The sequence below is a fragment of the Scatophagus argus genome, chromosome 2 (assembly GCF_020382885.2).
Source record: "Scatophagus argus isolate fScaArg1 chromosome 2, fScaArg1.pri, whole genome shotgun sequence".
Taxonomy (NCBI): Eukaryota; Metazoa; Chordata; class Actinopteri; family Scatophagidae; genus Scatophagus; species Scatophagus argus.
The window spans coordinates 15,758,334-15,785,226 of NC_058494.1; the positions used below are offsets into that span (position 1 = coordinate 15,758,334).

At 42.1% G+C, this 26,893-nt stretch overlaps 2 protein-coding genes across 4 annotated transcripts; one reads left to right on the forward strand and one right to left on the reverse strand.

Moving 5' to 3' along the window:
• The first annotated feature begins 2,421 nt into the window (after window positions 1–2,421).
• Window positions 2,422–16,412, forward strand: wdr19 (WD repeat domain 19). The gene is made up of 36 exons (XM_046413493.1): window positions 2,422–2,566; window positions 3,585–3,676; window positions 3,784–3,849; window positions 3,955–4,080; window positions 4,209–4,324; window positions 4,426–4,541; window positions 4,803–4,883; window positions 5,019–5,131; window positions 5,219–5,392; window positions 5,474–5,544; window positions 5,636–5,808; window positions 6,586–6,706; window positions 6,798–6,904; window positions 7,016–7,132; window positions 7,417–7,572; window positions 7,980–8,127; window positions 8,526–8,739; window positions 9,166–9,325; window positions 9,445–9,555; window positions 9,681–9,790; window positions 9,893–9,950; window positions 10,376–10,522; window positions 10,642–10,724; window positions 10,813–10,896; window positions 10,977–11,123; window positions 11,727–11,851; window positions 12,021–12,130; window positions 12,231–12,299; window positions 12,392–12,469; window positions 13,607–13,703; window positions 13,806–13,930; window positions 14,206–14,287; window positions 14,400–14,550; window positions 14,684–14,807; window positions 14,917–14,993; window positions 15,817–16,412. The coding sequence occupies exons 1-36, from the start codon at window positions 2,561–2,563 to the stop codon at window positions 15,929–15,931; spliced, it is 4,050 nt and encodes a 1,349-aa protein (XP_046269449.1). The 5' UTR covers window positions 2,422–2,560; the 3' UTR covers window positions 15,932–16,412.
• Window positions 16,413–17,088: 676 nt separating this feature from the next.
• Window positions 17,089–25,840, reverse strand: rfc1 (replication factor C (activator 1) 1). 3 transcript variants are annotated; one of them, XM_046413519.1, is made up of 23 exons: window positions 25,688–25,840; window positions 25,120–25,278; window positions 24,948–25,023; window positions 24,561–24,677; window positions 24,095–24,387; window positions 23,835–23,909; window positions 23,387–23,464; window positions 22,937–23,305; window positions 22,637–22,750; window positions 22,373–22,552; window positions 22,045–22,149; window positions 21,209–21,626; window positions 20,924–21,036; window positions 20,661–20,775; window positions 20,108–20,196; window positions 19,808–19,945; window positions 19,471–19,566; window positions 19,115–19,368; window positions 18,831–18,948; window positions 18,436–18,581; window positions 18,132–18,345; window positions 17,788–17,973; window positions 17,089–17,683 (listed from the first exon to the last, which is right to left on the reverse strand). In XM_046413519.1, exons 1-23 carry the CDS (start codon window positions 25,691–25,693, stop codon window positions 17,588–17,590), a joined length of 3,555 nt encoding a protein of 1,184 aa, XP_046269475.1. In that variant the 5' UTR covers window positions 25,694–25,840; the 3' UTR covers window positions 17,089–17,587. The 3 variants fall into 3 exon arrangements, with proteins under 3 accessions (XP_046269475.1, XP_046269466.1, XP_046269459.1); XM_046413510.1 differs by having other exon boundaries at window positions 17,089–17,680; window positions 20,924–21,039; XM_046413503.1 differs by having other exon boundaries at window positions 20,924–21,039.
• Window positions 25,841–26,893: the final 1,053 nt, after the last annotated feature.

The following is a 26,893-nucleotide window of genomic DNA, read 5'->3' on the forward strand; positions in this document are numbered from 1 at the left end:
CAGTGAGGAATGTTGGTGTTGCGCAGCTGGCACTTCATTCCATCTCCCAGGTTTGTGTGGCAGATATAAGCCATCATCTTTCTTTCAAAGCTTGAAAAACAGGCGCAGAAGGTGCTGGGTCATCTCTGCTGTTTGTTAGTGAAGACATAACACAATCAAAAGGAACAGCTGACCTTGATTTATTTCAGAAGAACAGAAATATAGTGCAGTGAGCAGGTTTAGCATTGAGTTGGAGAACCTGAAGGTGATGAAAGATCATCATTGATTGCTTAAAGGTCAACTGAAAGAATAGAAGATGGGACAGGGCAGATGTTTGTAAGTCCTAAAAAATTGTACAAGGTTGCCATCTATTAGATCCATGGTGGAAGTACATCGTATAAGAATCACAGAATTTACTGTCCGGGCTGCTATTGTAACCTGCTGTCATATAATTAGTAATGTTGTGTGGACAAAGTATGATTTCCAGTAATTAGACTATCAGACAAACAGAATATACATATATAAAAATAAAGGCAGTGCTAAAGACAGTATCCTTCTTTTCCTTAGTATATTAAAAACTCAAGAAATGTAAGAGTTTTATGTCACCCGACAACTTAAAAATAGATAAAAACATGAGACTTTATTTGTAGAAATTTCTCACATAGCTTCTAAAATTTTAAGCAACCTCAGTAATATCACGTTTCTGTAATTTGAATTATTTTATATTGCCTGTGTAATGCAAAAAAAAGTTATAATCTACCACACTATCAGTCCATCACTTTTCAGTTTTTATCTGATAACTGCAAGTATAAATGTAACCTTTGTGTATTGTAAATATTAGGCTAAAGCAGAAGTATCAGGAGCCAGTGTTGTGGCATGAGACTTCAGTGACAGATGAATAAAGATGGTGAGAATTATTTTATAGAGAAAGCGAAACTTGAAAGCAGAATGGTTATGATTTTCACAGTGACCAAACACCAGCTGGCGTGCTTTATTTTACTCTACGCAAACAAAGACAAATTGTTTAGCAGGTGTGAAGACTTTGGGGTTTGTACTATATGCGACCCAATGCGCTTTGCATATGCTGTCCCTTGTGCAAGACAGAAACAGCGTAGCTTCTTTGGGTAAACAAGGTTTAGTGAACAGCTCCCTTCTCCCACGGCCCGCAAACAAAACCTCAAGCAGGTGACATCTGGTTGTGGTTATCCATTGTTTCTGTCATCACTGTCTTTAACTACACATACACCAAGAAACAGAACTATAATAAGTACTGGAGTTAATATACTAAACACTTGTTTACCTAGAGGCAATGTAGAGTAGCCAATTAATGTGCATGTTTTTGTGATTGTGGGAGGAAGCTGGAGTACCTGGAGAAAACCCATGCAGGCACAGGGAGAACATGCAAACTCCACACAGAAGGGCCCAGACCGGGATTCAGACCTGGAACCCTCTTGCTGTGAGGCGACAGTGCTAACCGCTGCACCACCTTGCTGCCCTATCTTCTGCTACTTCAGCTTCATAATGTGTTAAGTGTAATCCCCCTGTGGAAAGATTCCTCGTCCATAATTAAAGTCAACATGATTTTCTGGCAGTATCTCATGTTGTTGACTGATCACGTCGCTCAACATCACAATGAAAATATCAGATCAGGCTTTTTTACAGCTGATGTTCTAACTTGTCATGGTAGGAAAAGCATGGCTGCTACTGATAACATTAAAGGAGACAGTGTGACAGTATGCCAGCATGCACAGCACAGGAATTCAGCCGTCATTCATTTTATTCTTTACACCTTTGCTTTTTCTACTACAAGATGTCACAATGTCTTTTGTGGAAAAAGACACAGTCAGAGTATTAAATTTCACTGCCATTTCACAAGTACATTCACACCAGTTTCTGCAGGTCTTTAGACTATCGGATGACGTCCGAGCAAACTCCACACAGAAAGGCCTCACTTGGCTGGCGGTTTTGAACTCAGATCCTCCTCGCTGTGAAGTGACAGCGCTGATTGCTGCATAACACTGAAAAAATATATTTTCTCTTTCCCATTGGTTCAGTTATGTGTTTATTGTCTCACAAAGGAAATTGGACAGCATGCAGAATGGAAAAAACAGACTCAAAAGGGACTCATCCAACAATAAACAGAATAAATGCAGTCCTATGCTGTTAAAGGACTGCTTACATGAAGATACCTTATTCTGTTGTTTATTTATTTGCTTATTTGTTCAGGTTTCTGTAGCATGTTGTAAGAACAACGATTTTGCAGATGATGTATGTATGTGAGTTAAAATTCAAGATAGGCTGATGCTAGATATTATGATATGACTTTATTTATAGCTACTAATAACATGCAATATACAAAATAAACCTTATTCCTTCACATCAAACATCTTTAAAACTTCTGGTTTTTCCCTCAGCTCTGGTTTGAAGGCACCTAATTGGCTGACGGCTGTTGCTATGACATCCCCGTAGCTTCTGCAGACGCTTCAGAGTGAAGCATTGTGGGATACACACAACAGTCGTGTCGAAGATGCTTTGAACAGCAAAGAACGATTTAAAGTTTGAATTAATAAAGACCCTTAAGATGAAGGTTGGTACCGGTGCATTAATTTAAAATGCCGGCATTACTTCCTGTTTTGCGGTTCCGATGTCGAGTTTTATCGTTTGAAATGGCTTCAGCCAGCGAGCTAACCTAATTGTTTGCTAACGTTAGCTTCATTTAGGCAACTTGTGGAAACGAAGTTGTTGTAATGTTTAGCTTTTGCGCTGGTAACGCTGGTTAAACCAGCTGTCTGGTTAACTGTAGCATAAACTCATTTCTACAACCGAATTGCTTTTTACGTGCGTTAACGATCGTTTTTTCTAACTCGCGTGCGATGACAAGATGCAGCGTTTGGCTAGCTGAAGTCCTAACGTCTTAACACAGTTTGGTGCAATGTGGCAGCCTTCATTTTTCCTTCAACTGAGACAGTGTTAGCTGTGGTAGCTGCTCGTCGATGAAACGTTTTAAAATATTAGACAGTTAAACTAAAATTAATTTCAGCGTCGTAAAAATAATTTAGTTTATCGATCCAGATACATTTTGTTGGACACCTGTTGCAGATAACGCACTGTTTTGGAAAGTCTGGTTACTGACTTCTATTAAGAAAGAAAATGAACAAACCGGAAAGCAAAGAAGATTATAAACAGGCATCTATGCAAATGGTTAAACGTGTGGAAACGGTCTAAATTGACTTTGAGCCTCTAGAATGGATCAAACTCCAAAAGTACTAGATCCTATAGTGCAACTTAAAACTGTTTATCATTAGATCTGTCCTGCCTATTAATGCCCACCTCTTTCAAACTCCAGACCCCCTGTTCCTGTTAGACCTCCATGCCCTAAAGTCATGTTCTCAGACTTGGGGAAAAAAGGTCCTCCCTACCCACAGAAGATAATAAACAACTGCTGCTGTGCAATTTTCCTCCTAAATACTAAATTCAATTAGATGTGTGAAATTGATTGACACTCAAAAAAACAAAAAAAAACAGATAAAAAGATGGTCTGATGATCATGATGTGCTACTTTTTCCAAATAAAACCCACTTAAAAAGTAGTCTTTGTGTCCACAGAACATTTTCATCCTCAGTGACAAAGCCTGGGCGGGTTCTGTCCTGCTGTACAAGTGGCAGAAAACTCTTGGAAATTATATCGCTGTTGCAGGGTGAGTAAACTCTTGTGGTCAGAAATGTAATTTGAAGAAAACTGTGTAATAATAGCAATTTAGATCAGTACATGACTTAAAATGTACATGATATTCTGACCGTACAGGCAGGACAACTCAGTGAAAATATTTGATCGACATGGACACAAGTGGACTGAAGTCAGCCTTCCAGGGTAAGTTTAAAACAAAATGATTGGCTCCAGTTTAGTTTAATCAGCAAGATTTAGATGATTTCCACTCCTCATTCAGAAGTTACTTTCTACTTTTTCTTCCCCCAGACGCTGTGTGGGAATGGACTGGGATAAAGATGGGGATATTTTGGCAGTGATAGCTGCAAAATCCAGTTCCATATACCTCTGGGATGCCAGTGTCAATAAAACATCCCAGATAGACAGTGGCATGAGGTGTGACGGGCGTGCAGCAACAGAACAACATAACAGAGCTCAGATTTTTAGATGGCAGTTGCTATGAAGCACTTGTTAATCACTTCAAATAATCTGGGTTTGTTTCTCACCATTGTTGGTTTCATCAGAGATCAGATGTCTTTCATCCTGTGGTCAAAGACAGGCCCGCTGTTGGCAGTGGGAACAGCCAAAGGAAACCTGTTGATTTACAATCAGCAGACCTCACGGAAGATTCCTGTACTGGGTAATGCACAAAAAAACAACCATACAGATACTTGCTGATGCTTTTGTTTGTTTTTAGTAACTTACATTGATTGCCTCTCCCTCTCTGTCCACAAATGCCAGGTAAACATACCAAAAAGATCACCTGTGGGAGCTGGAGTACTCAAAATCTATTGGCTCTGGGAAGTGATGACAACACTCTGAGCATCAGCAACCATGAGGGGGACACCGTGAGACAGGTAGCCACACATGCACAGGAGTGTATAAACACACCGGCATTACAACCATGCTACCTTGTTAAGACACGTAACTTTTCAGGTTTAACGTTGGATTATAAAGGCCACATCTGCTTAATTGTCCAGTTCACTCACCTTACAAACAGACGAAAGTACTAAAAGTGATATAAGCTAAGATGCTTTTAAAATAACAGGATAGCCAACACTATCAGGAAGTAGAGGATTAAAAACAAGATCCAGTGTACCTTTCTTTTCTTTTGCCAGACAACGCTTCGTGGTGAACCTGCTGAGATTTTCTTTTCAGTGATGAAGACGGATGAAAGGTCGACTCAAGGAGAGAACACTGTGAGTTTGTGTGTTTTCTGTTGGTTTTCATCAGCTTCATTAGTACACATTCGTCTTTTGCATACTGTATTCAATTTTTCACACATCTATTATTACATGTCCACATATTAGTGTTGAGTTGTTTTGACCCTTCAGGTCAGTCTGTCTGTGGACAAGAAGATACTGATGCTTTTCAACATCAACGACCCTGAAAACCGGATAGAGCTGACCTTCCAGCGGCACTATGGAAACATTGTGTCCTACCGCTGGTACTGCACATGGTCACACATTAGCAGAGCACTGGTACTGTCATGACAGTGAGACGTTTGTACTAACGTTAGGTCTCTCTTTTCAAGGTATGGTGATGGGTACATACTGATTGGCTTCTCCCATGGGTATTTTGTGGTTATTTCCACTCACATCAAAGAGATTGGGCAGGAGCTGTACCAGGCTCACAACCACAAAGATAGTCTCAACAGTGTGGCCATTTCACCAGTATTAAACAAGGCAGCTTCCTGTGGGGACAACAGGTACACACTTTCAAAAGAAACAGCACAACCATTCCTTTTTACTTGTTCTTTTAAACAAAACCCTGCTGTTTCTTGTTGCAGCATAAAGATCCATGAGCTGTCTGAGCTCAAAGATATCAGCAATGTAGTTCGGCTGGATGATGAGACGAAAGGTGAGACGGTTCTCTTTTCTAACTTTCCTGTCAGGGGGCCATGTTGAACACAACACTTCTTACTTATCTGCCTTTCACTCTCCTCCTCCAGGTCTGGACCAGTTAAGCTGGACAGATGACGGCCAGCTGTTGGCAGTTTCCACACAGAAAGGGACACTTCATGTCTTCCTGACCAAACTGCCCATCCTGGGTGACAGCTTTGGTACACGGCTGGCCTACCTCACCTCCCTGCTGGAGGTCACTGTGTCCAACCAGGTGGAGGGGGTGAGGGCACACACACACACACACTTTATAAACCTATAAAACTTTCTTAGAGATGTAATGTAACAACACAACGACAGAATAATAATAAGGATTCAGAAAAGATCCACCAAGGCAGCAGAGTGTTTTAAGTTATTTAAAGGCATATCATAGATAGTAAATGAAGAGAAGGAGCAAGTGAATCAGATAGATAACACATTATTTTCTGATTGTTTCAGAGCTGTTACGTTCTAAAGCACAAACCAACACACCCACACCTCCACCACCTCACAGCCCTGCAGGAAGGCCCCACACTGCCAGATTTGGTTTGAATTCGGCCAAGGCCGCAGACTTCAACCTCTGCGCTGTTTACCTCCCTGTTCAGTGCGTGCGTGTGTGTGTCGTTCATCCCTGACCTCCACCAGCTCTCACAAACAGAGTCTTGACCTCACACTGATATTAGCTGTGGGCTACACACCACTGCCCAAAGGCTGATGCCCAGGAGCATCATCAGCACAGCAAAGTAGTAAGAAAATAAGACAGTACAGACAGGGTAGGATCTCTGCAGATACAGACACAGCGACTCTTTTCTAATGGCTTACAAATGATGGTTGAGAGGGATTACTTTGGTATGAGTTTATACATTACTAGTAGCAATAAATTCCTGCACATTGAGACAAGATGAGCGAGCTCAGGACTGAGGTGGTGGGAGGAGAGATTGAAGAGAAATGAGAGTAGGAGAGACAATGTGAGAGCAGATTCAGTAGATTCAGTCTCTCTTCGATGCTCTGTGTTCATCAGGAGAGTCCTGTGGCCATAGAAGTGGAAGTGGAGCCTACTTTCATTGCGATGGGACCGTACCATGTGGCTGTGGGAATGAACAACAGAGCCTGGTTCTACGCCTTGGTAGACCAAGAGCCTGGTCAGTGTAATTTGATAACCATGTTGTGTTTTGTGTTGATATTTAATTGTGGATGAACAACTATCACTAAACTTTTTTGTTTGTCACTCAGGTTATAACAAGCTCAAGGACATTGAGTATTTGGGGACAATAGCCAGCATGTGCCTTAACTCAGACTACGCAGCAGCGCTGTTTGAGGGAAAAGTGCAGCTGCACATGGTGAGTCGTCTGTGTGTCTTTTGTTTCTCTTTTTATCGACCGGTGAACGAGGATTGAGCAGACTTCACCCGTTACTGTGGGTTTTTTTTTTGTCTGTGTGCATATGTTCAGATCGAAGGCAAAGATCAGGAGGAGAAGAAGCAGATGAAGTTGTTTCCAGACGATGACAGAAAAGGTCGTATCCTTTGCCACGCCCTCTCTGCTGACTTCCTCTACTACGGCACTGACGTACGTTTTAGCAGGACGTGAGGATACATGATTCAGTTTAAGTCACGTTTTCTTTGTAGCCTGTGTGAATGCAACTTTCTCCTGATGCTAGTTTAAATTTTTTTTTTGCTCATTTATCATGCTCAGAGTCTTTGTGGAGAGTCTCTCTACTGCTGGTGCATTCCGTCCCTGCTTCCCTCACACTCTTCTGTGTTATCTCATTTCATTATCTTCCGCCCTCTTGTTTCCCTTTATGTCTCTCTTCTTCTCATAGAAGTTTTGTTTTGTCTCTGTCTGTTTCTCAGTCAGGTAATGTGGTGTGTGTGTTGGTGGAGGATTGGGAGACTGTGAGCAACTACAGCCACTCGGTTGGTGTGAGGAAGGTGTTTCCCGACCTAAATGGCACACGGTTGGTTTTCATCGATAACAAGAATGCCGGCTTCCTGCTCTCCCCTGCCAACGTCAGTATATAATGTTACCCGACACTTCCATGCATGCTTACTGCTGAACACATACACACAGTGTACTGTGAGTGATAAAACATCACTCAAATGCTAAGACAAGACATGAATGGCTGTAGGGGGTTGAGTTTCTTTAAATGCACTGTGTGTAGATTGTGTGGGCTGGGATCCACATAAAAACAAAAGACATAAGGTGCATTTTGTGCAAAAACAGAACTCAGAAAACTCTCACAGAGCCTAACCCTGATGTGTGTTTCAGACTATACTGTGCTGGGTACCTGAAAGTGAGGGAACTGGAAAGTCCTTGAATTTGATATTTAAGAAGGCGCAGGAACCCTGATGAGAATTCAGTTAACAAAGGTCTGTGTGTGTGTGTGTCTGTGTGTGTGTCTATGTCTCCAATCCAGGCAACAGAATCCTGCTTTGAGCTGCCCAACTTCTCTCCCACCATCACAGGAGTGCTGTGGGACAACTGGCATGCTGACAGAGGAGTGTTTGTGGCTTATGACGATGACAAGATCTATACCTACGCTCTGCATAAAACCACTATATACGGTAGGGTGACGACTCACCATCACACACACACACACATGCACTCTTACTTGTCTGACATTTAACTCAAGCATAATAAACAGACAAACAAATAAAACTCTCAGATGCCGCTATGGTAAATCAAATGTGTGCTCTCCATGATGTGCAAGAAAACATGACATGAGTGTTTTCATACTAGGACATTAGTTTTTAAGTTTTGCATTGTAACATGAAAATCAACAAAATAAACAGTACACAATACAATAATCAGGATTCTGTAACTCTTAAAGTACTCCTGCTACTGAAAGCCTGTGATAGAAAAGTAAGCAAGAGATTACAAGACTGTTATTTCAGACTTTTATTTCCTTCTCTCCTTCTCTCCCTCTCTCCCTCTTTCTCTCTCTCTTTCTCTGGCTGCTCAGGCCCTCAGGTCGTGTTCGTGGGGAGCACCGCACTCCTCTTTTCCCAGAAGCCTTTGCTCTTGTACAATGGGGAGCTGACTTGTCAGACAGCGAGCGGCAAGACCAGCGAAGTGCCTCTGAGCACACACTCCTTCCTCAAACTCTGCACTGGCACAGCGACAGTCTCACCACCGGAGCTCAGCAAGCAGCTCGCTCAGGCACTCATGCTCAAGAGGTCAGACATGCCGAAGACGCTGACAGTGTGTAAAACAGATCTGAGTATACTTGGTTTGTCAGTCTGATCTGCGTTTAGTTTCGTCAGGTGCAGCTGTTAATGGTGCATATGGGTACACCGACACTGCAAATGGACAGTTATGGGATTTTTAAGTGTTAGCTATTGTTGATATCAAGCAGCATGATAATATCAAGATTCTCCATTGCTAAAAGATTAATCAGTTTTCATTAACAAAGTGTTTTAAGACTGTGGAAAAAAGACAACATACCAGGAAAGAAAAACTAAACAAACAGACAAAAAAAATAAATATAGATAATAAATTTATATAAAGAATACAAGAAAATACTACACTACCTTTCACTCAGGTGAGTATTTTATTATAATGTATAGAACGGAAACAAAATTTGTGTGTGTTTTCCTGTCCAGGTTCCATGAAGCCTGGGATCTATGTAAGCTTGCAGGTAGCACCACAGACTGGGCAGAGTTAGGCAAAGCCTGTCTGGTCCACATGGAGGTCGAGCTGGCCATCCAGGTCTACCGCATGAGTGGCAATGTGGGCATGGTCCTGTCACTGCAGGGCATCCAGGTACAGCTCGAACAGACGACAGCTCTCTCCCACTTGAGAACAGACATTGTTTTAGTCTAATTTGACCTTTCTGTTACACCCTCCACCCCTCTCTCTCTCTCTATCGTTCTGTCCTTCAGGGTATAGAGGACATGAATTTACGGGCAGGACATTTGGCCATGTTTCTAAGTGACTACAACCTGGCCCAGGACCTCTATTTGTCCTCGAGCTGCCCAATTGCTGCCCTGGAGGTAAAAACATGCATACCAATTTAAGGATAGTAAGTTTATGTCTGTTTAAAAGAGCGGGGCTGATCACTTGTGTCTACTATCACCTAGTAGGAAATAAAACAGTTCCATACCGTACTGTGTTTTAGATGAGGAGAGACTTGTTGCATTGGGACAGTGCTCTTATGTTAGCCAAGAGGTTAGCAGAGGACCAGATTCCCTTTATATCCAAAGAATATGCTGTCCATCTGGAGTTTATGTAAGCACACACACACACACACACACACACACACACACACCATTCAGTAGACTTTATCCTGCTCCATTCTGCATTCAAACCTCTCTGTGTTTCTCTTTGTAGTGGAGACTATGTGAATGCTCTGGGACACTATGAAAAAGGCATGACCCACAATAATAAAGTAAGTGCAACATGCTTGATGTCAGCCTTCTACCGTGATGACAGTACTGGACATATGAAACTGTGATCATGACAAGTCTTGACAGTTTAGTTTTTCCTCTGTATTGTCCCTTCACTATCTGTTTTATCCCCCAATTTTTATCAATAATTTCACTGAGGTGCTTGCTTTAAATGTGATTTGCCTGCAAAAACAAATGTGCTTATTTGTGCTGATGTGCTGTAGTTTTCATTAACATTGTCATGAAGGTACTTGGTTCTTCATGACTGCTGTAGGACAAAGAGTCATAGCTTCACCACTGATGATATGTCTCATCTTGCTGGGCACACAAATCACCTCCATCTAGTATTTATAAGTAATGGCAGGTCAAGTCTATGTTTAATGTCTGGCGCGTCCTGACTGAAATTCCTCATTTCCACCGTGTTCAGTTCCAGGAGCATGACGAAGCGTGTCAGGCAGGCGTAGCCAGGATGTCCATCAGGATGGGTGACATCAGGAGAGGAGCCTCCCAAGCAATTCAGCACCCAAGCAGAGTCCTAAAGAAGGAATGTGGAGCCATACTGGAGAGTATGAAGGTAGATGATCACCTTACGTTTTATCGTGGGTCTTTCTGGAGCAATTATCTGAGCCTCAGCCAGTGGCTTTGAACGTGTTTTTGTTCATGTCCTACTCTGTTCTCATTTCTCTCTTAAAGCAATTCTCCGAAGCTGCTCAGCTTTATGAAAAAGGCCAGTACTATGACAAGGCTGCATCGGTCTACATTCGTTGCAAGAACTGGTGAGACAAACACCAACACACACAAACACTTGGACCTGCAAATTTCTCTCCTCCTTTACACGATGCTTTATTTTTATTCCGTGCTCAGGGCGAAGGTGGGAGAGCTGCTCCCACATGTGTCCTCTCCTAAGATCCACCTGCAATACGCCAAGGCCAAGGAGGCGGACGGCAAGTAGGTTCTTACGTTCAATCACATTGAAGGTAGTGAAGTGATTAAAGGAGAAGATGACGTACCTGTACTGTGTGCATCAGGTATGAGGAAGCCGCGCGGGCCTATGAGAGCGCCAAAGACTGGGACAATGTGATCCGCGTGCTGCTGGACCACCTGAACAACCCGGAGGATGCTGTTCGCATCGTCAGGGAGACACAGAGCATTGATGGAGCAAAAATGGTTGCCAGGTAGGACACAAAACCAGAACCAAGACATTTTATTTTCATTGTCTGCCCCAGTTGAGGTGATTAAACATTGACTGGATCTTAAATCAAAGTGGATACTTTAACTAATTTGATCTGTGACTCCTTGATCTTTTGTCAGTGGTGACAGATTGTGTTAAAAAATTAAGCACATTATCATTATTACTTTTTTTTTAAACCACATTCTGGTGCTGAGTGACTAACAATCATTTCCACTACTTATTAATCAAAGGCATATTTTTTTATTAACTGTTTAGGCTGTAAATTTTGCATGAGGTGATGTTTTCAAATTGCTTCTTTTGTCTGACCCAAAGTCTAAAACCCAACAGGGCAAAGATATTCAATTTACAATGACAACAAAGAAAAGACGGAAATTATCCCATCTGAGAACGTGCAACAAGCAAATGTTGACTTTTTTTTTATCGATAAATGACTTCAATGATTACTCAGTTATTTGTGTTGTTATTTATTTATTTCCTGATGAACAATGGCTCAACTATACCTTTAAACTCCAGTTCTTTTCCTTTTACTGCCTTTTTCCATTTATGCACTAAGCCTTTAACACACTCGTGTTTGTGCGTGTCTCAGATTCTTCCTGAGGTTGAACGATTACAGCTCAGCCATCCACTTCCTGGTTCTGTCTCAGTGCAACGATGAAGCTTTCCAGCTGGCGCAGCAGCACGGCCAGATGGAGGTCTACGCAGACATCATCGGTCAGTCCGAGTGTGAAAGTGTTTTACAGTGTGAAACGACCATTCTGAACTGGTCCAACTTTATTTTCAGTTGCTGTATTGGCTAGTGATTATCTGGCAGTGCTTTTCCGATGGAAGTGTTTGCAAGTTAAATTTTAATTGCGTGACTCCTGTGGTGTGTGTTCACCAGGCCCTGAGGCGAGGCAGGAGGACTACCAGAGCATTGCTCTCTACTTTGCAGGAGAGAAGAAACACCTGCAAGCTGGCAAGTTTTTCCAGAAGTGTGGGCAGTACAGCAGAGTAAGAACATCATTTTTTAAACAATAAAAACAGTGATTGACATTGACTCACTCCGACCAGTTTCTCAGTCTCTTCTTTCTCTCTGTCCACCGTCTCTCAGGCCCTGAACCACTTCCTAAAGTGTCCTAACACCGAGGACAACCTGGCTGTCGAGATGGCCATAGAGACGGTGAGTGTGTCCAGTGAATATTCCAGCGTGCGCACTAACTGATGACACCATCCAGTTAAGTGTTTTTGATTTTGTGTGTGTGTGTGTTACAGGTGGGTCAAGCCAAGGACGTTTCTCTGACTAATCAGCTGATAGATTACCTGATGGGAGAGAGCGACGGCATGCCCAAGGTAATCAATACTCTGGAGCCTCATCTCACTCTCTCATTTGCCTCAGTGGATATCAACACGATTTTGTTGTGATATATCCAGTATTAAAACGTCCTTTTATGTGTTTTTGTCTTAAATGTATTCACCACTCATTCTCCCTCTCGATGCCTCTCCTTCTCCTTGTCCGGTGTGTGTGCAGTGTCTCTCAGCGAGTAGCCTCGTCAGTGAGACTGACACTGCAGTTACTTGATAAGCAGTCATCGCAAAGAAAAACACGTTGCAAAAATGTGATGTCACACATTGCCATCCACCAATCAAGATTTTGCAACATTTACGTCCAAATATGATGACAGTAATTGTGGGGTTGTTATGTTATGTTGCCAGTAAACACACACAGTCCAGAAGTAGCAGATTATCTGAGTTTTAGAGGGTTAAATTGTTAAATTATCAATCAACTTAACTTTGACTTCAATTTTTTCTTAATTAGTTCCAAGAACAGACAAAAGTATCAGGACGGGGCTGTTTCCCGGGGGTTGGACTGGGCCACTTACTTCCAGTGATGAAATGAAAATCTTAAAACTTCAGCATACCAAGACATTTTGGACTATTCGAATTGGCAAAAATCCCCACAGAAACACTGCAAAATTGTGTCATTGTTATTGGTGTCATGAAGTGTCCCAACACTTTTGTCTATATAGTGTACTTGCTGTGATAGAAAAAGCATGTGGTTTCCAGGGTCTTTAAGGCATGACAGTGTTAAACATCAGATGAAATACTGTAAACATGGTTGTTTGTGTGTCAGGATTTTCTAAGTTTGGCTGATTTAAAGGGAAGGTGGGCATCATTTTGTCAGTCAGTCTCTTTTTTATTTCCTTGGAAGTTTGCTTGATATTTCGTGTTTTTTTTTTGTTTTGTTTTTATTTTGTTCCAGCATCACTGCTTTTGATTTCCTGTGCATTTGCTAAAGTGCAGTTCACACTCTCCCGTTGCAGCGTATGTCTGCACACCAAAAGAAGTTCCTGTTTGTGACCTTAAATCGGACAGAAATTACACACAGAATGTGGTCACAAACTGAATGAAAGCACAGCCGCATTTCACCCTGTGAATTCATGAATATGAATATGACCCGATGATGGTTGATTGACCTTTCTTTCCCAGGATGCCAAGTACCTGTTCCGTCTGTATATGGCGCTGCAGCAGTACAGGGAAGCCGCTCGCACCGCCATCATCATCGCCAGAGAAGAGCAGTGCGCGGGTACCGGCATACTCACACAAACGTTAACCAAATAGGTGTGTACCGAAGCTTTTGGAATTAATGTGTATTATGTTTGTTTGTTTTTGCATGTTACTCCATCAGGTAATTACCGTAACGCCCACGATGTGCTGTTCAGCATGTACACAGAGCTGCAGGCCCAGAAGATTAAAATCCCTGCTGAGATGGCCACCAATCTGATGATCCTCCACTCATACCTGTTGGTCAAGGTCTGTACAGATGAAATCTTTCACACACACATGCACACGCACGTAATTTGTGTGGTGGTGCTGAATTGCTTTGTATTTTTCTGAGACATTTCTTAGACATTGTAGACAGATGACAGGAAATGAGGAAAGGGGCAGGACGCTAAGTGTGGGATTAAATGTATTAACCTGTAATTAGCTTGTGATTATCAAGGCATTAGTGAGCAAACCAACTGCTTGTCTGATAGTGAAGCAGCAGCTGATGCTGATGTTACTGTTACTTATGCTTTGTCATGTAGATCCACGTAAAGAGGGGAGACCACTTGAAAGCGGCTCGCATGCTCATTCGTGTCAGCAACAATATCAGCAAGTTTCCCACTCGTGAGTCCGCGTAGAGAATTCACCTTTTTCACAACGGGGCAAAAAAATTTAAGTGGGGCTTAAATACTGCTGAGTCTCATCACTGTTTATGTGTGTGTGTGTGTGTGTGTAGATGTTGTTCCCATACTAACTTCAGCCGTTATCGAATGTCACCGTGCTGGATTAAAGAACTCAGCCTTCAGCTTTGCCGCCATGCTGATGAGACCAGAGTACCGTAATGAGATAAACCCAACATACAGGAAGAAGATCGAGGCTATGGTTCGGTGAGTCCACGCTTCCTGTTTGGTCTCTTTTTCTTTTTACTTTTTCCTCCTGCGAACATTTTTCAAACTCCCTCCTTCCACACACATGTTCTTCATCCTCTCCTTCACACTTCATTTGATTCCTCATCCACAGACGTCCAGATACATCAGAACTGGAGGAGGAAACTACTCCATGTCCCTTCTGTGGCTTTCAGCTACCGCAGAACGAACTGCTGTGTATCTCCTGCAAGAACAATCTGCCCTACTGCATTGCCACGGTACAGACACATGATTACAGACTCATTCAAACACACACTGTATTACTTTTTAACAGAATAGTTTCCCCGAATTTGATCTTTGTAACTTTTTTTGGGGGGGTTTTCTCAGGGTCGTCATATGCTGAAAGAAGACTGGTCTTTGTGTCCACATTGTGAATTTCCTGCTCTCTACTCACAGCTCACTCTGTAAGTGAAGAATGCATAAACATACACCAGCTGTAGCTTTCAGGTGGTTATATAAACTGAATTGCAGCGTAGATTGACACACAACAGACTGAGTGTTCGTAACCCGAAAATCACTACCAGCTTACGGTCCTTTTTAATCGGGCTGATACAGAGTACGCTTTTTTCCATCTTCGCCAGCTTGCACGCTTAATTGGCTACTCTACATTGCCCCTAGGTGTGAGTGTTGTCTGTCTTTGTGTGTCTGCCCTGAGATTGGCTGGCGACCAGTCCAGGGTGTACCCCGCCTTTGGCCCATAGTCAGCTGGGTTAGGCTCCAGCCCCTAGCGACCCTGACGGATAAGCGGTATAGAAAATGGATGGATGGATGGATAGTTACTAATTTTTATAGAATGTTTATAGGATTAGTTTGACATTTTGGTCAACGCGCTTATTGGCTTTCTTGCTAAGAGTTTGTCGAGAAGATTTAAAACCTACCAGTAAATCAGCGGTCCTGACAGTAAACTGGCAACTAATTCCTAAACTAACAGCGAAATCACAGCTTATCGCTTTCATATAAGTTATAAACAATCAAGCCAGCAGTCCAGTCCAGTCTTTTTTGCAGCTTCATATTTTATGTACGGCAGTGAGAGCTATCAATCATCTCATCTGACTCAGACAAAAATCAAGTGTGCATTCTCTAAAAGGTCATATTAGAGAACAGGGAAGCAGGCAAACAGAAGAGCCCAGACCTGGACTCGAACCCAGGACCCTCTTGCTGTGAGGCCCCCTTCGTCTTATTCAGTGTCATGTTCACAAATCTACACTGAACTGTTTGTGTGTCCAGGTTATTGGAGACGGAGACGGTGTGTCCCATGTGCTCGGAGACTCTGAGTGTCAAACAGGTGAAGAAGGTCTCTGATTGTTCTTCATACCTGCAGGCTGATGAACTGGATCAGTGAAGGAAAGAAAAATCACATGTACATAAATGTCATGTCAGTCCAGTTACAGATTTTCTATTTGTTTAAGTATGTATTGTCAGTGTGTGTGTGTATATATATATATATCTATATCTATAGATATATGTATATAGATGTAGATATATATGTATATAATTTGATGTTTTCTTTTAGTTTTGTAAGATGTGAAAATTAATTACATTAGTGAACTTTAAAGATGCTTGATATGCCATCAACCAAAATACACTAAATAATATCAAAGAATATATATTTAGTTCAAATGTTCTGTTTCTATTCATTAGTTTAGTTATTTTCTAGCTCCTGTGTGTTTTTCGATTAACAACATTGTAAGTGGAGTAGCTGAAGATGCTGAACATACAGTAATATTTCTGTCAAAGAAAAGTAAAACAGAAAATCAGGATGTGTTCATCTCTGCAGGTTACTGTCTTGTAAAACTATTTTATAATACATTTATTTTATTATTTTTTGTCTATTGTTCAATTCTTTTGTGCACTCAAAGATCTCAAGAACCATCTCATCTGCAGCGACAAGCTGTGTTGTTTGCTTTTCGCTGTGCAGATTGCGAGCTTTTTTGGTTGACTTAAGTTTTGGGACTGAAAGAACATCTCTGGCAACTGTGAAACCATCTGCTAATGAAGAGTTATAAGTGGATCTTGGGGTGAGTTTGTTTTGTCAACTACTGTTAAAGTAATATTTAATGTTTTAAGTCTAAAGAACAGAACTGCATGGAGAGCAACTTACCTGTAAAGTGCTGAACCTTGATATTTTAGTCCATTTCGGGTACTTGTTGGTGATGATTTTATTTAGCGCTGAAACAATGAATCATGTATTTAATTGTTAGTCATTTTTCAAGCCAAAAAGGTGACAGGAAAAACTGGTAGGATTTTGTGCTTCTGTAAATGGATTATATTTGGGTTTCTGAATGTTGGTGAGACAAAATGCAAAATTTGAGCTTTTGGTTCTTTCAGATATTTCATAGACCAAATGATTTTAAAAAATATTATCTGCTAATATCTCTGACTATTTAGTGACAGTTTGTCTGACAGTTTGAACATGATACAAATCTTACAAAACCCCCTAAACTACTTTATCCTTTCTTATAGAGCAAAAAAAAGAAAGAAAAAAAAGTTCACTAACACTCATGAGCAAGACATTTCTCTTTTAATCCTCATGAAATTTTTACAAAATTGCAATTTACAGAACATCAGTGCTAACCGTAGAACTAAAGCATTTCTGTCGTAACAAAAAGTAACAGTCTCTTACATCACATTATTTACAGCCTCAACGCCTCACAATCGCACACTGATGACAGAAGTAATGCACTACACTCACTACAGGGGTGTACAGACATGATAACGGATGGAATGAGCAGATACTATGCATCATTTGTTCAATGGAGATGCTCTGATGAAAACATGACGAGATGTTAAAAAAGGGAGGAAAGATATTTCTCACTCAAGTGTGGTTCGAGTCAAGCGTTTGGACTAGGGACAGACAGACAGATGAGTTACCTGCAGAGGTTAGGACAAGTTTCACTATTTTGTGATGCTCATTAAAGGATCGTTGCAAGTGCAGAGAAAAAGATTACAGTCTGTGGGGGTTGGGGGAGGCAGTTTGTCTTCCTCCCCTGGTCATCGGTTATTTCTTTCCTTTGCCTGTCCCCTTGCCTTTGCCCTTTCCAGAATCTGTCTTCTTCTCCTTCTTTGACACCTTGGTGTCTTTGGTTTTCTTCTGCTGCGGGGGGAGGGACGACAGGACAAAAAGAGCTCAGTAAGAAAATACTTACAGCATGCATCACGTGGGTTTGCACATTGTTATCCTGACTTAAATGCCCTTACTTTGATCATGGCGTCGGTTTTGAGGCCATCCCCCTCATCCTCAGACTCCTGCACTTCGTTGTCCACGTCCTCGTTTCCCAACTCTGACTCCGCCCCGCCACCACGCCGGCTCTTCTTCACTGCTTGCAGGGAGTACGGCGTCAGGTGAACTTCTTTGTTGTAGGTCCGTGTGAACGCTGCCTTCACCTGGGAGGAGACGACAGCAGAGGAGTCAAAATTCACTGAACGTCAAAGACAAAAATCAACATATTTTATGTTGTAAAATCTGATGAACGCTGACTGATGATGATTTCCAAACACTGTCTCTAAAACAAAAATTATTCCCCCTTCCATTTCCCGCTGACCTTAGAGTCCAGTTTGGAATAGGGGTCGGGCTGTCCGCCCCAGATGCTGATCTCCATGATGCTGTCCACGTCCTCCTTGATGAGCTGGTAGTCATCCAGCAGCTGCACAGCTTCAGCGGCGCCCTCCGCACCGTGCCTCTGAAGTGGGCTCAGCAGCGCCTGCCGCAGGTAGTGCAGGTAGTCAAGGTTCACCGCCTGTCTGCTGCTCATTGTCCTGCAGGAGCCAAACAAATAAAACAATCAAGTGTGATTTTTGGTTATGCTTATGTAAACGGTTAAAAGGCAGTGATAGAGGACTACTCACCTTAAACCCATGTGTGAAGCCAGCTCCTGGACGATGCGGGAATGTTTACTGGTGGAGGAGTTCTTGCCGAGCCAACTGGGAAAGTTGGGGAACTGACTCATGTAGCCTCTCATGAGCTCGCCTGGCAGCACGCTGGCATAGATGGCCTGCGTGAGCACGAACAGACCAGCACAAAGAAAATCACTGATGAGTGAGTGTGTATTTAAATATATTGGGTTATTCCAAGAATAAGGCTGCAATATGGCCCGAGTGTGCCTTGACTATAATTAACACGGAGAGAACATTTTAAGAAGTTAACGTGTTAATGTGACGCCTTTGGTTAGTCGACCTGCTGTACCTTGACTTACAATGATAACACAACCTTCATTTCTTAGGTGCGTGTGTGAGTGTGTTACCTGGGTGGGCAGCAGCGACCAGTTCTGTCTAGAGCGGATCTGTCTGTCCACCAGGTCTCCGTCAGAGATGGAGTCAGCCGTCTTGCTGAGCAGCACCAGGTGGGACTTCAGATTACCACTGTGAGAAGAGAGACTGTTCAGTTCAGAGAGTGGTAATAATATGCCCACTTGTTTAGTTTTCTTGTCTGTGTGCTACCGCAGCTCCAGCTGGGAGGCAGTTGGCTTAGCTTAGCTTAGCATAGCACAGATACTGGAAACAAGTGGAAGCAGCTAGCCTCTCTCACCCGGCAGCCGCTGGACGAACATATGGGTAATTCTCTTGGACAAAGAGCGGCGCTAGCGAGTAGTCGTGGAAGAAGAGGTCCGACTTATCGATGAGGCTCATGTGGGCGGTCTCCTCCCCTGCAGCAAACACCTTCCTACAAACATCAAACGGCCCCATTTTCAAGTCCTTGCGAGCTTTGGCCGCATCAGACTTGCACTGGTCGTACGACATCACTTTGTCTTTGGCCGACCACATGCTCAGGTTGTGCATCACCTGGAGATGAAACGTGCAAGATGAGAGAGAAGGTGGTGAATGAACAAACAAAAAAAAACCCTCAGTACAAACGGACTTTAGCATTACTTCATCTGACTTTACCTGTCGGACATCCTGATTGGAGGCCAGGATAATTTCCTGGAGAGCTGGGGGTGGGATCTTGATTCCCTCTTTGAAAGCGATGGACATCATGGCTCCCTGAATAAAAGGAAGAAAAAAAAAATTCAATTTAATACTAACAGACAGACAGCAGTTTGCTGTGATGTGTCATTATTACTGAGTGTCCTCACAGTGCATTAACACTATGATTCTTAATATTGCCAGCTTGTTATCAGCCATTATTGAAATTCTTTACATGTATTAACTAAATGCATTCAGCATCTATGTGGGTCTTGTATCCTTCAGTATTTGGCATTTTATTTGAACCTTGTGTGTGTACCTTGATCTGTTCCACTCGCGGCCTCTGGAAGCGCAGATCGAAGCAGTAGTTGGCCAGTGATCTGATCTTCATGTGGTTACGATCGTTGCACATGCAGATGATGGGAATCTTTGAATTTTTGATCAGGCCGATCATCTCCTACAGGATGCAAATGGTGGGAGGTCAGTATCGAGAAAACGTGACGTATCAGTCAACCCACTGTCACTCTCATCTTCAGTATTCCTCTGAAATTAATTTTTTTCTTTAAACATTACTATTCTGGTCAGACTCCTGTATACTATTTTTTTCCTTTTACTTCACCTGGATTCCTCCGCGGTCCTCATTGCCAGCCATCCCATCAACTTCATCCATGATCAGCACGTGTTTACTGCTCACTGTCTGAGATGTGCCTACGAAACAGTTACACATACCACATAGTATTCACTTTACTCCTGGATGAACAGCAGGCCATGTTAATTCTCCATCTATCTGATGTCACTCAGGCAGAAAATGTTCCTGACTCATGAAGTGAGTGAGTATTCACGTTATATTTAATCACATTTGCAGACTTCCCTCCTCTCTTTTCAAAGAATACTTTGAGTCCTTTCATTTTTCTGCCAACCTCGTGGCTTGAATGTGCTCCCGTTGTGGTTTTTGTTCATTGTTGTTATTTTTTTACCATCTTAAACTCGGGGAAAAATATTAGAAGGCTGCTTCACAAGAACAAGTGCAATGCTGTTTGGTGAACACATCAAACTCAAAATATGTCCTGAAGCTGCTTCACAATAAAAACCTTCCAGTGATTTTTCTTTTCTTGAGAAACAAGTGGCAGATTAAAATGTGTACAAGACGGAAACACAGAGAGGGGGATCACCTTTGTAGAAGTTCTCGATGCTGGTGTTGTTAAGCGACTCGGCGACCACCTCCTTCAGGCTGTTTTTGCTGCGAGTACAGCTGGCGTTCAACTCCACGTAGCTGAAGCCCAACTCCTGCAGGGGGACACATGAACGCAGCGGACAGTTTTAGACAGGAAATCAAAACGCTCAAGTTGAAGACATTATTCGTCCAAAATGGGAGTCACAAGTCCTGAAATATATAAGAATAAAACACTGACTGAGACTCTGCTTTCAGACTGACCTCACAGACCAGGGCAGCTGTGGTGGTCTTGCCGACCCCTGGAGGTCCAGAGAGCAGAGCAGCTTTGTATCCTGATCCATCGTCTTTCCCTCCTCCAAACTTACCAAACCTTGCTGCTGCACAGTAAGAACCAGGACAAAGCACACACTCTTCAAACACATATACTGTACATTTGCTTTAGAGCTGAACATTCACTGAAGCAAAATGAGCTCTGGTATCTTAGTTTTTATCATCACTCTGAATTCTGCTCAAACCCTCAAAATACAAACAAAAACTAGCTGCAACCTGGTGCCTTGGATGTGCTCCCGCTGTGGTTTTTGTGCCAGTTCTGCAGCCAACGCAGCAACTTATTGGCACAGCTCTGGTCTCCCTGCTGCCCAATCACAGTCTTCAGAGAGCGTGGGCGGTACTTGTCCACCCACAGCAGACTGGCACCCTCTTCAGTTGGCAATGGAGTTGATGGCCCAGAGGTTGACGGTGAAGAAGTGCAGGAAAGGCCCAGCTCCCTCCGGGCTGTGTGACGTGAGCGTCTGCCAGATGGAGTGCCGCCATCTCTGGCACCGTGGCCTTGAGCTAGGCCGGTCTTTGACGGGCTGGGGGTGTGGGGGGATGTGGAATTACCCTTGGAGGGAGACATTTTCTGGGCTGTGGGGGTGCTCTTTGACGTCTTACTGGGGGGAGTCCTGGTCTTTGAGGCTTTGCTCTAAAATAAACAAACAAACAAACAAATAAATAAAATTCCAGAAAAGATATGAAACATGATTGCGTTTCTTTCCATGTAGCCAATCAAGTGATTTCCATTGTGAACTATATTAACAGTAACATCAACCCTGCCACAGGCAGTCAGTGAGACTAACAGCAGAAAGAGACACAACATAAGAGCCTCAACACTTAAATCTCCTAAATTTCTGATGCACATTCAAATACGAACGCATTGCTTTCTTCTTCGTATAATAATAAAAATATTAAAAATACATTTGAAAAATCATTTTGCAAAAAAAGGCATAATTCCAGATAGATTTTAAAAAGTTTTTGACAATTTCTGTGTTAAAATTAAACGACCACCACTCATGAAATGACTTTGTTGACAGCATGATTTAAGTAAAAATGTGCGAGCTGACCTCAGCCTCTGCAGCGATCTCGTATTTGGACTTCTTTCCTGGTGTGGTTCTAACCAGCTCCAACAGACCATCCTCATCCAGGATCTTGGTACCCAAACTCTCCGCCTGAGTATAAAGGCAATTGTAAAAATAAACATACCGCTTTCGATGGGTAGACAGAAACAAATGGTACAGACAAGAGGCAGGGAGATACAGAAAGAGGTAAACATGTCTCAAATTTTTCAAAGTTTTCATATGATTACAAAGCCATCCACAGATCAGCATCTCATCAATCACACATATTTTCTTCTCTGGCTCTTAATTTGTTAGGATGGATCAGGTTGGTCACCTTCTCGAGCTTTGAGGCGCCGCTGTCTCTGCCCTGCACCAGGTAGGTGGTCTTCTTGCTGATGTTGGTCGTCACCTTGCCTCCATAGCGCTCGATGAGGGACTTGGCATCATCTCTTTCCATGGACTCCAGGACCCCCGTGATCACAAACACACAGCCCTCCAAACAGTTCTCTTCACCCTGACAGGAAGACACACAGACAGTCAGTGATTTAGAGCGACACAAGATGGTGGTCAGCTAAACGATGGATTTTCTCAGTGTTACCTGAGGGATTTCCTTTGAGCCCAGAGCTCGCGGTCCATCTCTGTTGAGAAAGTTCCTGAAAGCTGAAGCGTTGACCTTCTTCTTCTCTGCGTCATCAGGACTCGTACTTGTGCTCTGATTGAGAGGCAAAAAGTACATTTTTAACTTGTTCTTAAAAGCGTTTTACTTCATGTGGTGTGTTCATGCTTTTATCATTAGTTTAACTGCTCCTCTCACAGACAAATATACTGATTGAAAATGTCCATTACGACACTACCAGGATGTATTTTGACGGACAGAAAAGGAATCTACTGCACTCACCTCTGGTTTCTTTGGAGAGGTTTTAACTCTGGTGGGTGTGCTTCCTGTTTTGGGAGTGAACTTCTTGTCTGAGCTCAACGAAGCAAGTGGCTCCTTTTTGGGTGAGATTTTCATTTTTGCAGGTGAATCTGGTGTTTTGCTCTTTAGCCCGTTGCCTCTCTCTTCATCCTTTTTCTTCATCATGGCCAGTTTGGAGCTGGTTTTGACAGGAACAGGGTTCTTCTTAGGCGATGGACTAATCACATCCTCCGAAGTGCTGCCCTTTCGATTGGTCTTTGACGGACTGCTTGTGCTGCCAGCCCCAGAGTCTGAACTATTCTTTTTGGGAGACGTGGTAGGGACTGTTTTTTCATCAGAGCCTTTACGGGCCTGTTTGAGGACACATACGCAAAATATATTTACCTCAATCTTAGTGCTGTCGTTGTTGTTGCTGTTGTTGCGTTTAATTACCTTCTTTGCTTGAGGCTCCTCCTCCAGCATGGCCAGTGTTCTGGCAAACTCCTCATCCTCATGGATCTGCTTCTCCAGCTGAGAGAAGTCAGAGTGAGGAGGCAAAAGCATGAGAATGGGAAAGCAGAGGGAAACAGGTAAATTTTGTCACCCTTTCATTTTACATCCAATTATTCAAGCAAATATTATATCATCATCCAAAAGATAAACAATAATTTTCAAAACATTTCTGCAATCTGGAGACAAACTTTCAAGGTCCTTTACTTTTGCAGGGCTTTTATGACTTTCTGCATAAAATTAAGCATAAACATCTTCTACATAAAAGTGACAGGAGAGATGAACTAATTATCAAAAAAAGTTGCCAAACAGAATTTTCTGCCAATCCCTCACAGATTAATCAACTAATAGTTTCCGCTGCAATTACTAGTGCAATGAACAAGCAGTCTACCTCCATGTCCTCATCCAGCTGCAGCGCTTTGGCAATTTGCTCATCACTCATCAGGTCATCTGTGTCCTGAGTCGGCTGAGGAGAAGACGAGTGTTTATGAAGTTAGTCTGCTGTAAAAGGATCCATTTCAGTGAAGAGATTGTGAGTGATAATCAGATAACCCATAATCTTGACGGTTTGGATAAAAAAGCAGTACGTGAGAAGAACAAGACAGTTTGAAGAGAAGAAGTAAAAGCAGGAAAGAATTCATCAGTACTCACAGCTTTTCGCTTTGTGCTGGCTACGAGCTTCTTATCTGAGCGCTGAACAGTCGCATTGCCAAAGTAGTCCAAAACTGAGGTGGGAGTTTGTTTGGGCTGAGGAGGCGACTTAGGGGTGACAGGAGACTTAATTGCAGTTTTGCTCTGTGTGGAAGAGGGTTTCATAGGAGACTTCAACCCCTCTTTAGCTCCTGAGTGACAACTCTGTGCATCTGACTTTGTGGGTTTGGCTGTGCCATTATGCTTGGGTTTGGAGACCTTCTTCAAGGACTGAAAGTTGTCACTGTCTGAATCTACAACAAAACAGATAAATATGGTATCAACATACATTTACCATGAATGTCTGTGAAAAAAGATCACTCCTCATCATAAAGGTGCACTCATCTTCTTACAACTGCATCTCAGTCTCCCCTAATGTTTAACATGACTATCTGCCAAGCTGTATGACTGCAGTATGACCCATCACCTGTTTCAGAGACATACAGCACAGGATCTTTTTTGGGAGGTGGCTCTGTCTTGCTCATCTTGTGTTTCTCTTTGGCAGATTTCTTTGACTTCCTCACTAGCTCCTCATCCTCAGAGTCTGGAGGGACACAGAAACAAGACGTGCTCTTAAGAAAACATGCAGGGAGGACAAAGAGCAACACGTCACGCTGTCGATCAAAGCGGATCAAACAGTTGTCAGTTTGTGCCTCTCACACAGTGAATCGCTTTCTTGTCTCTGTAAAAATAAATTCTGGGAAATGTCTGAAAAGCCACAGGGTTGTTTAACAACAGATGTTATTCCTATTCTACTTTTCTAACCTGGACTGCGTGTCAAAGGGCAAGTAGAGGAGCACAAAATCATACAGACCTGATTCTATGACTGCATGCTTCTTTCGTTTTTTGTCACTATCCTTGCGTTTCTCTTCAGGTTTGGAGCTTTTGACCTGAAGCATATAAACCACAATAAAACCTGATGAATAAGATGAAGAAACAGTCAGAAGAATCACTACAACAAAGAGGGCATGACACCATTCCCTTGCCTTGACAGTCTCCTTCTTTTTCTTTTTTTCTTCCTCGTCTGAAGAGAGAGGATTCTTCTTCTTCTTCTTCTTCTCTTCCTCTATTTTGATGCCTCCATTTGGGGATGGTTTCTGCCCGGCAGGCTTGGCTGAAGTCGGTTGAAAGAACCGCCTGATGTCCTGCGTGCACAGACAACAAGAGCAAGCTATGTTAACCTAATTAGTAAATTGCAGCAAGACTGATTGTGGTTGAAAATAATCGACATTGCAATGTTATAGAGAATGCAAACTGATCCGAAAATGCCACATTCTGACATTGATTTTTTTTTCAGGAAAATGTGCGGCATTTGGTGAAATTTCGAGGACAAAACTGCAGGTTAATGTCAAGTATTAAACGATAACAGAGCAAAAGTCGCTGATAAAGTGTTCTCGTAAGTTTTCACTCTTTAGCTGTAGCTAACACTGCGCACTTGATGTGGGTTTCAAGTGCACCGCGCAGATTCAACAAGATGATTATTTAATTTTTGCTTAACCATTTTGTTCATATTGAGAGCTCGCGTTCAGAGCTGGAAAACAGTTTGTAACGTACCATCATGAACAGGTCTTCTCGCAACTTGGGGTCAGGTTAGTTGTCAGAAAAGTAATGAAATCCTTCAACTGCTTGGCGCGAAGCAGGATTCTGTTGTCGCCTGGAGATGACGCACGACCGGGAGTTGCTGGGACGTATCGGGACGTATACGTCGTCTGCGTCACTCGGGGTGCGAGGAGTTCATTTTTAAAAACAATTTAACTTGTACAAAAAGGGAATAACAAACATGAGTATATGATGTAGAAGAAAAAGAATAAAGCGAAGAATAGTAGCGACTCAAGTAAGTGAGAATATCAAAAGATAAATATGTAGGAATATGTTAAATAAAAAAATACATACAAGAGACAATAACATTTTTTATATCAGTGCACTATTTTTGGTGTTTATGTTCTTCACTATAAGATATTGCTTAAACTTCAACAACAAATCGAATAAATATTAACTAAAAGAAATGTGCCCGTTAGACCTCTTGGATGTTTCATATATTGCATGTTTATTCACTGGGAAAAGGTCATTGAGATTACAAAGGGGCAGCTCGCCATGCAACATAAAGCAAATAGGTAGGAAAACATATAAGACGGACTTGGATGAGTTAGATAAAATATGAGAACATTTAAGAATCACAAAACACAGGTCAAAAGGATAATGTAAAAATAATGATTATAACATCAATAAATATATCACACTATATACCATGAAAAAGAACAGGACAATAAATCTGATATATTATGATCCCTAGACTTCCCAGTGAAAATTTCAAATTATTAAGATTGAGCAAGATAGTTTCCAGATTATTTTTGCAATAGGTTAGGCAATCCATAGCCTAATATTTTATTTTTAAGGGCATCCAGTTCCGTATTGTTCTAAATACTGAATACTAAAATACTAAATGCTGAAGTTCCCATTATAGAAGCATGAAGGAATACAAGTGTGTCATTCATTCTTGAAACTCTCTTGTGGAAAAAAATCATTACTGGATACATATCACATTAAGAAAGTGGGAGCTTCATTGTTTAACAGGTATGTTGAGAGATTGGATAATGACACTGATTTGTACATTCAATTTGAGTCCCGATATTCCATTATATTATTTGTTATATTATTCTAGACATTGATTATATAACCTTGTAAATTTTAAAAAGATATTGTGTAATATAGTGTCCATTTGACCACTATTAAACTAAAGTAAAACAAATTGTGACTCAC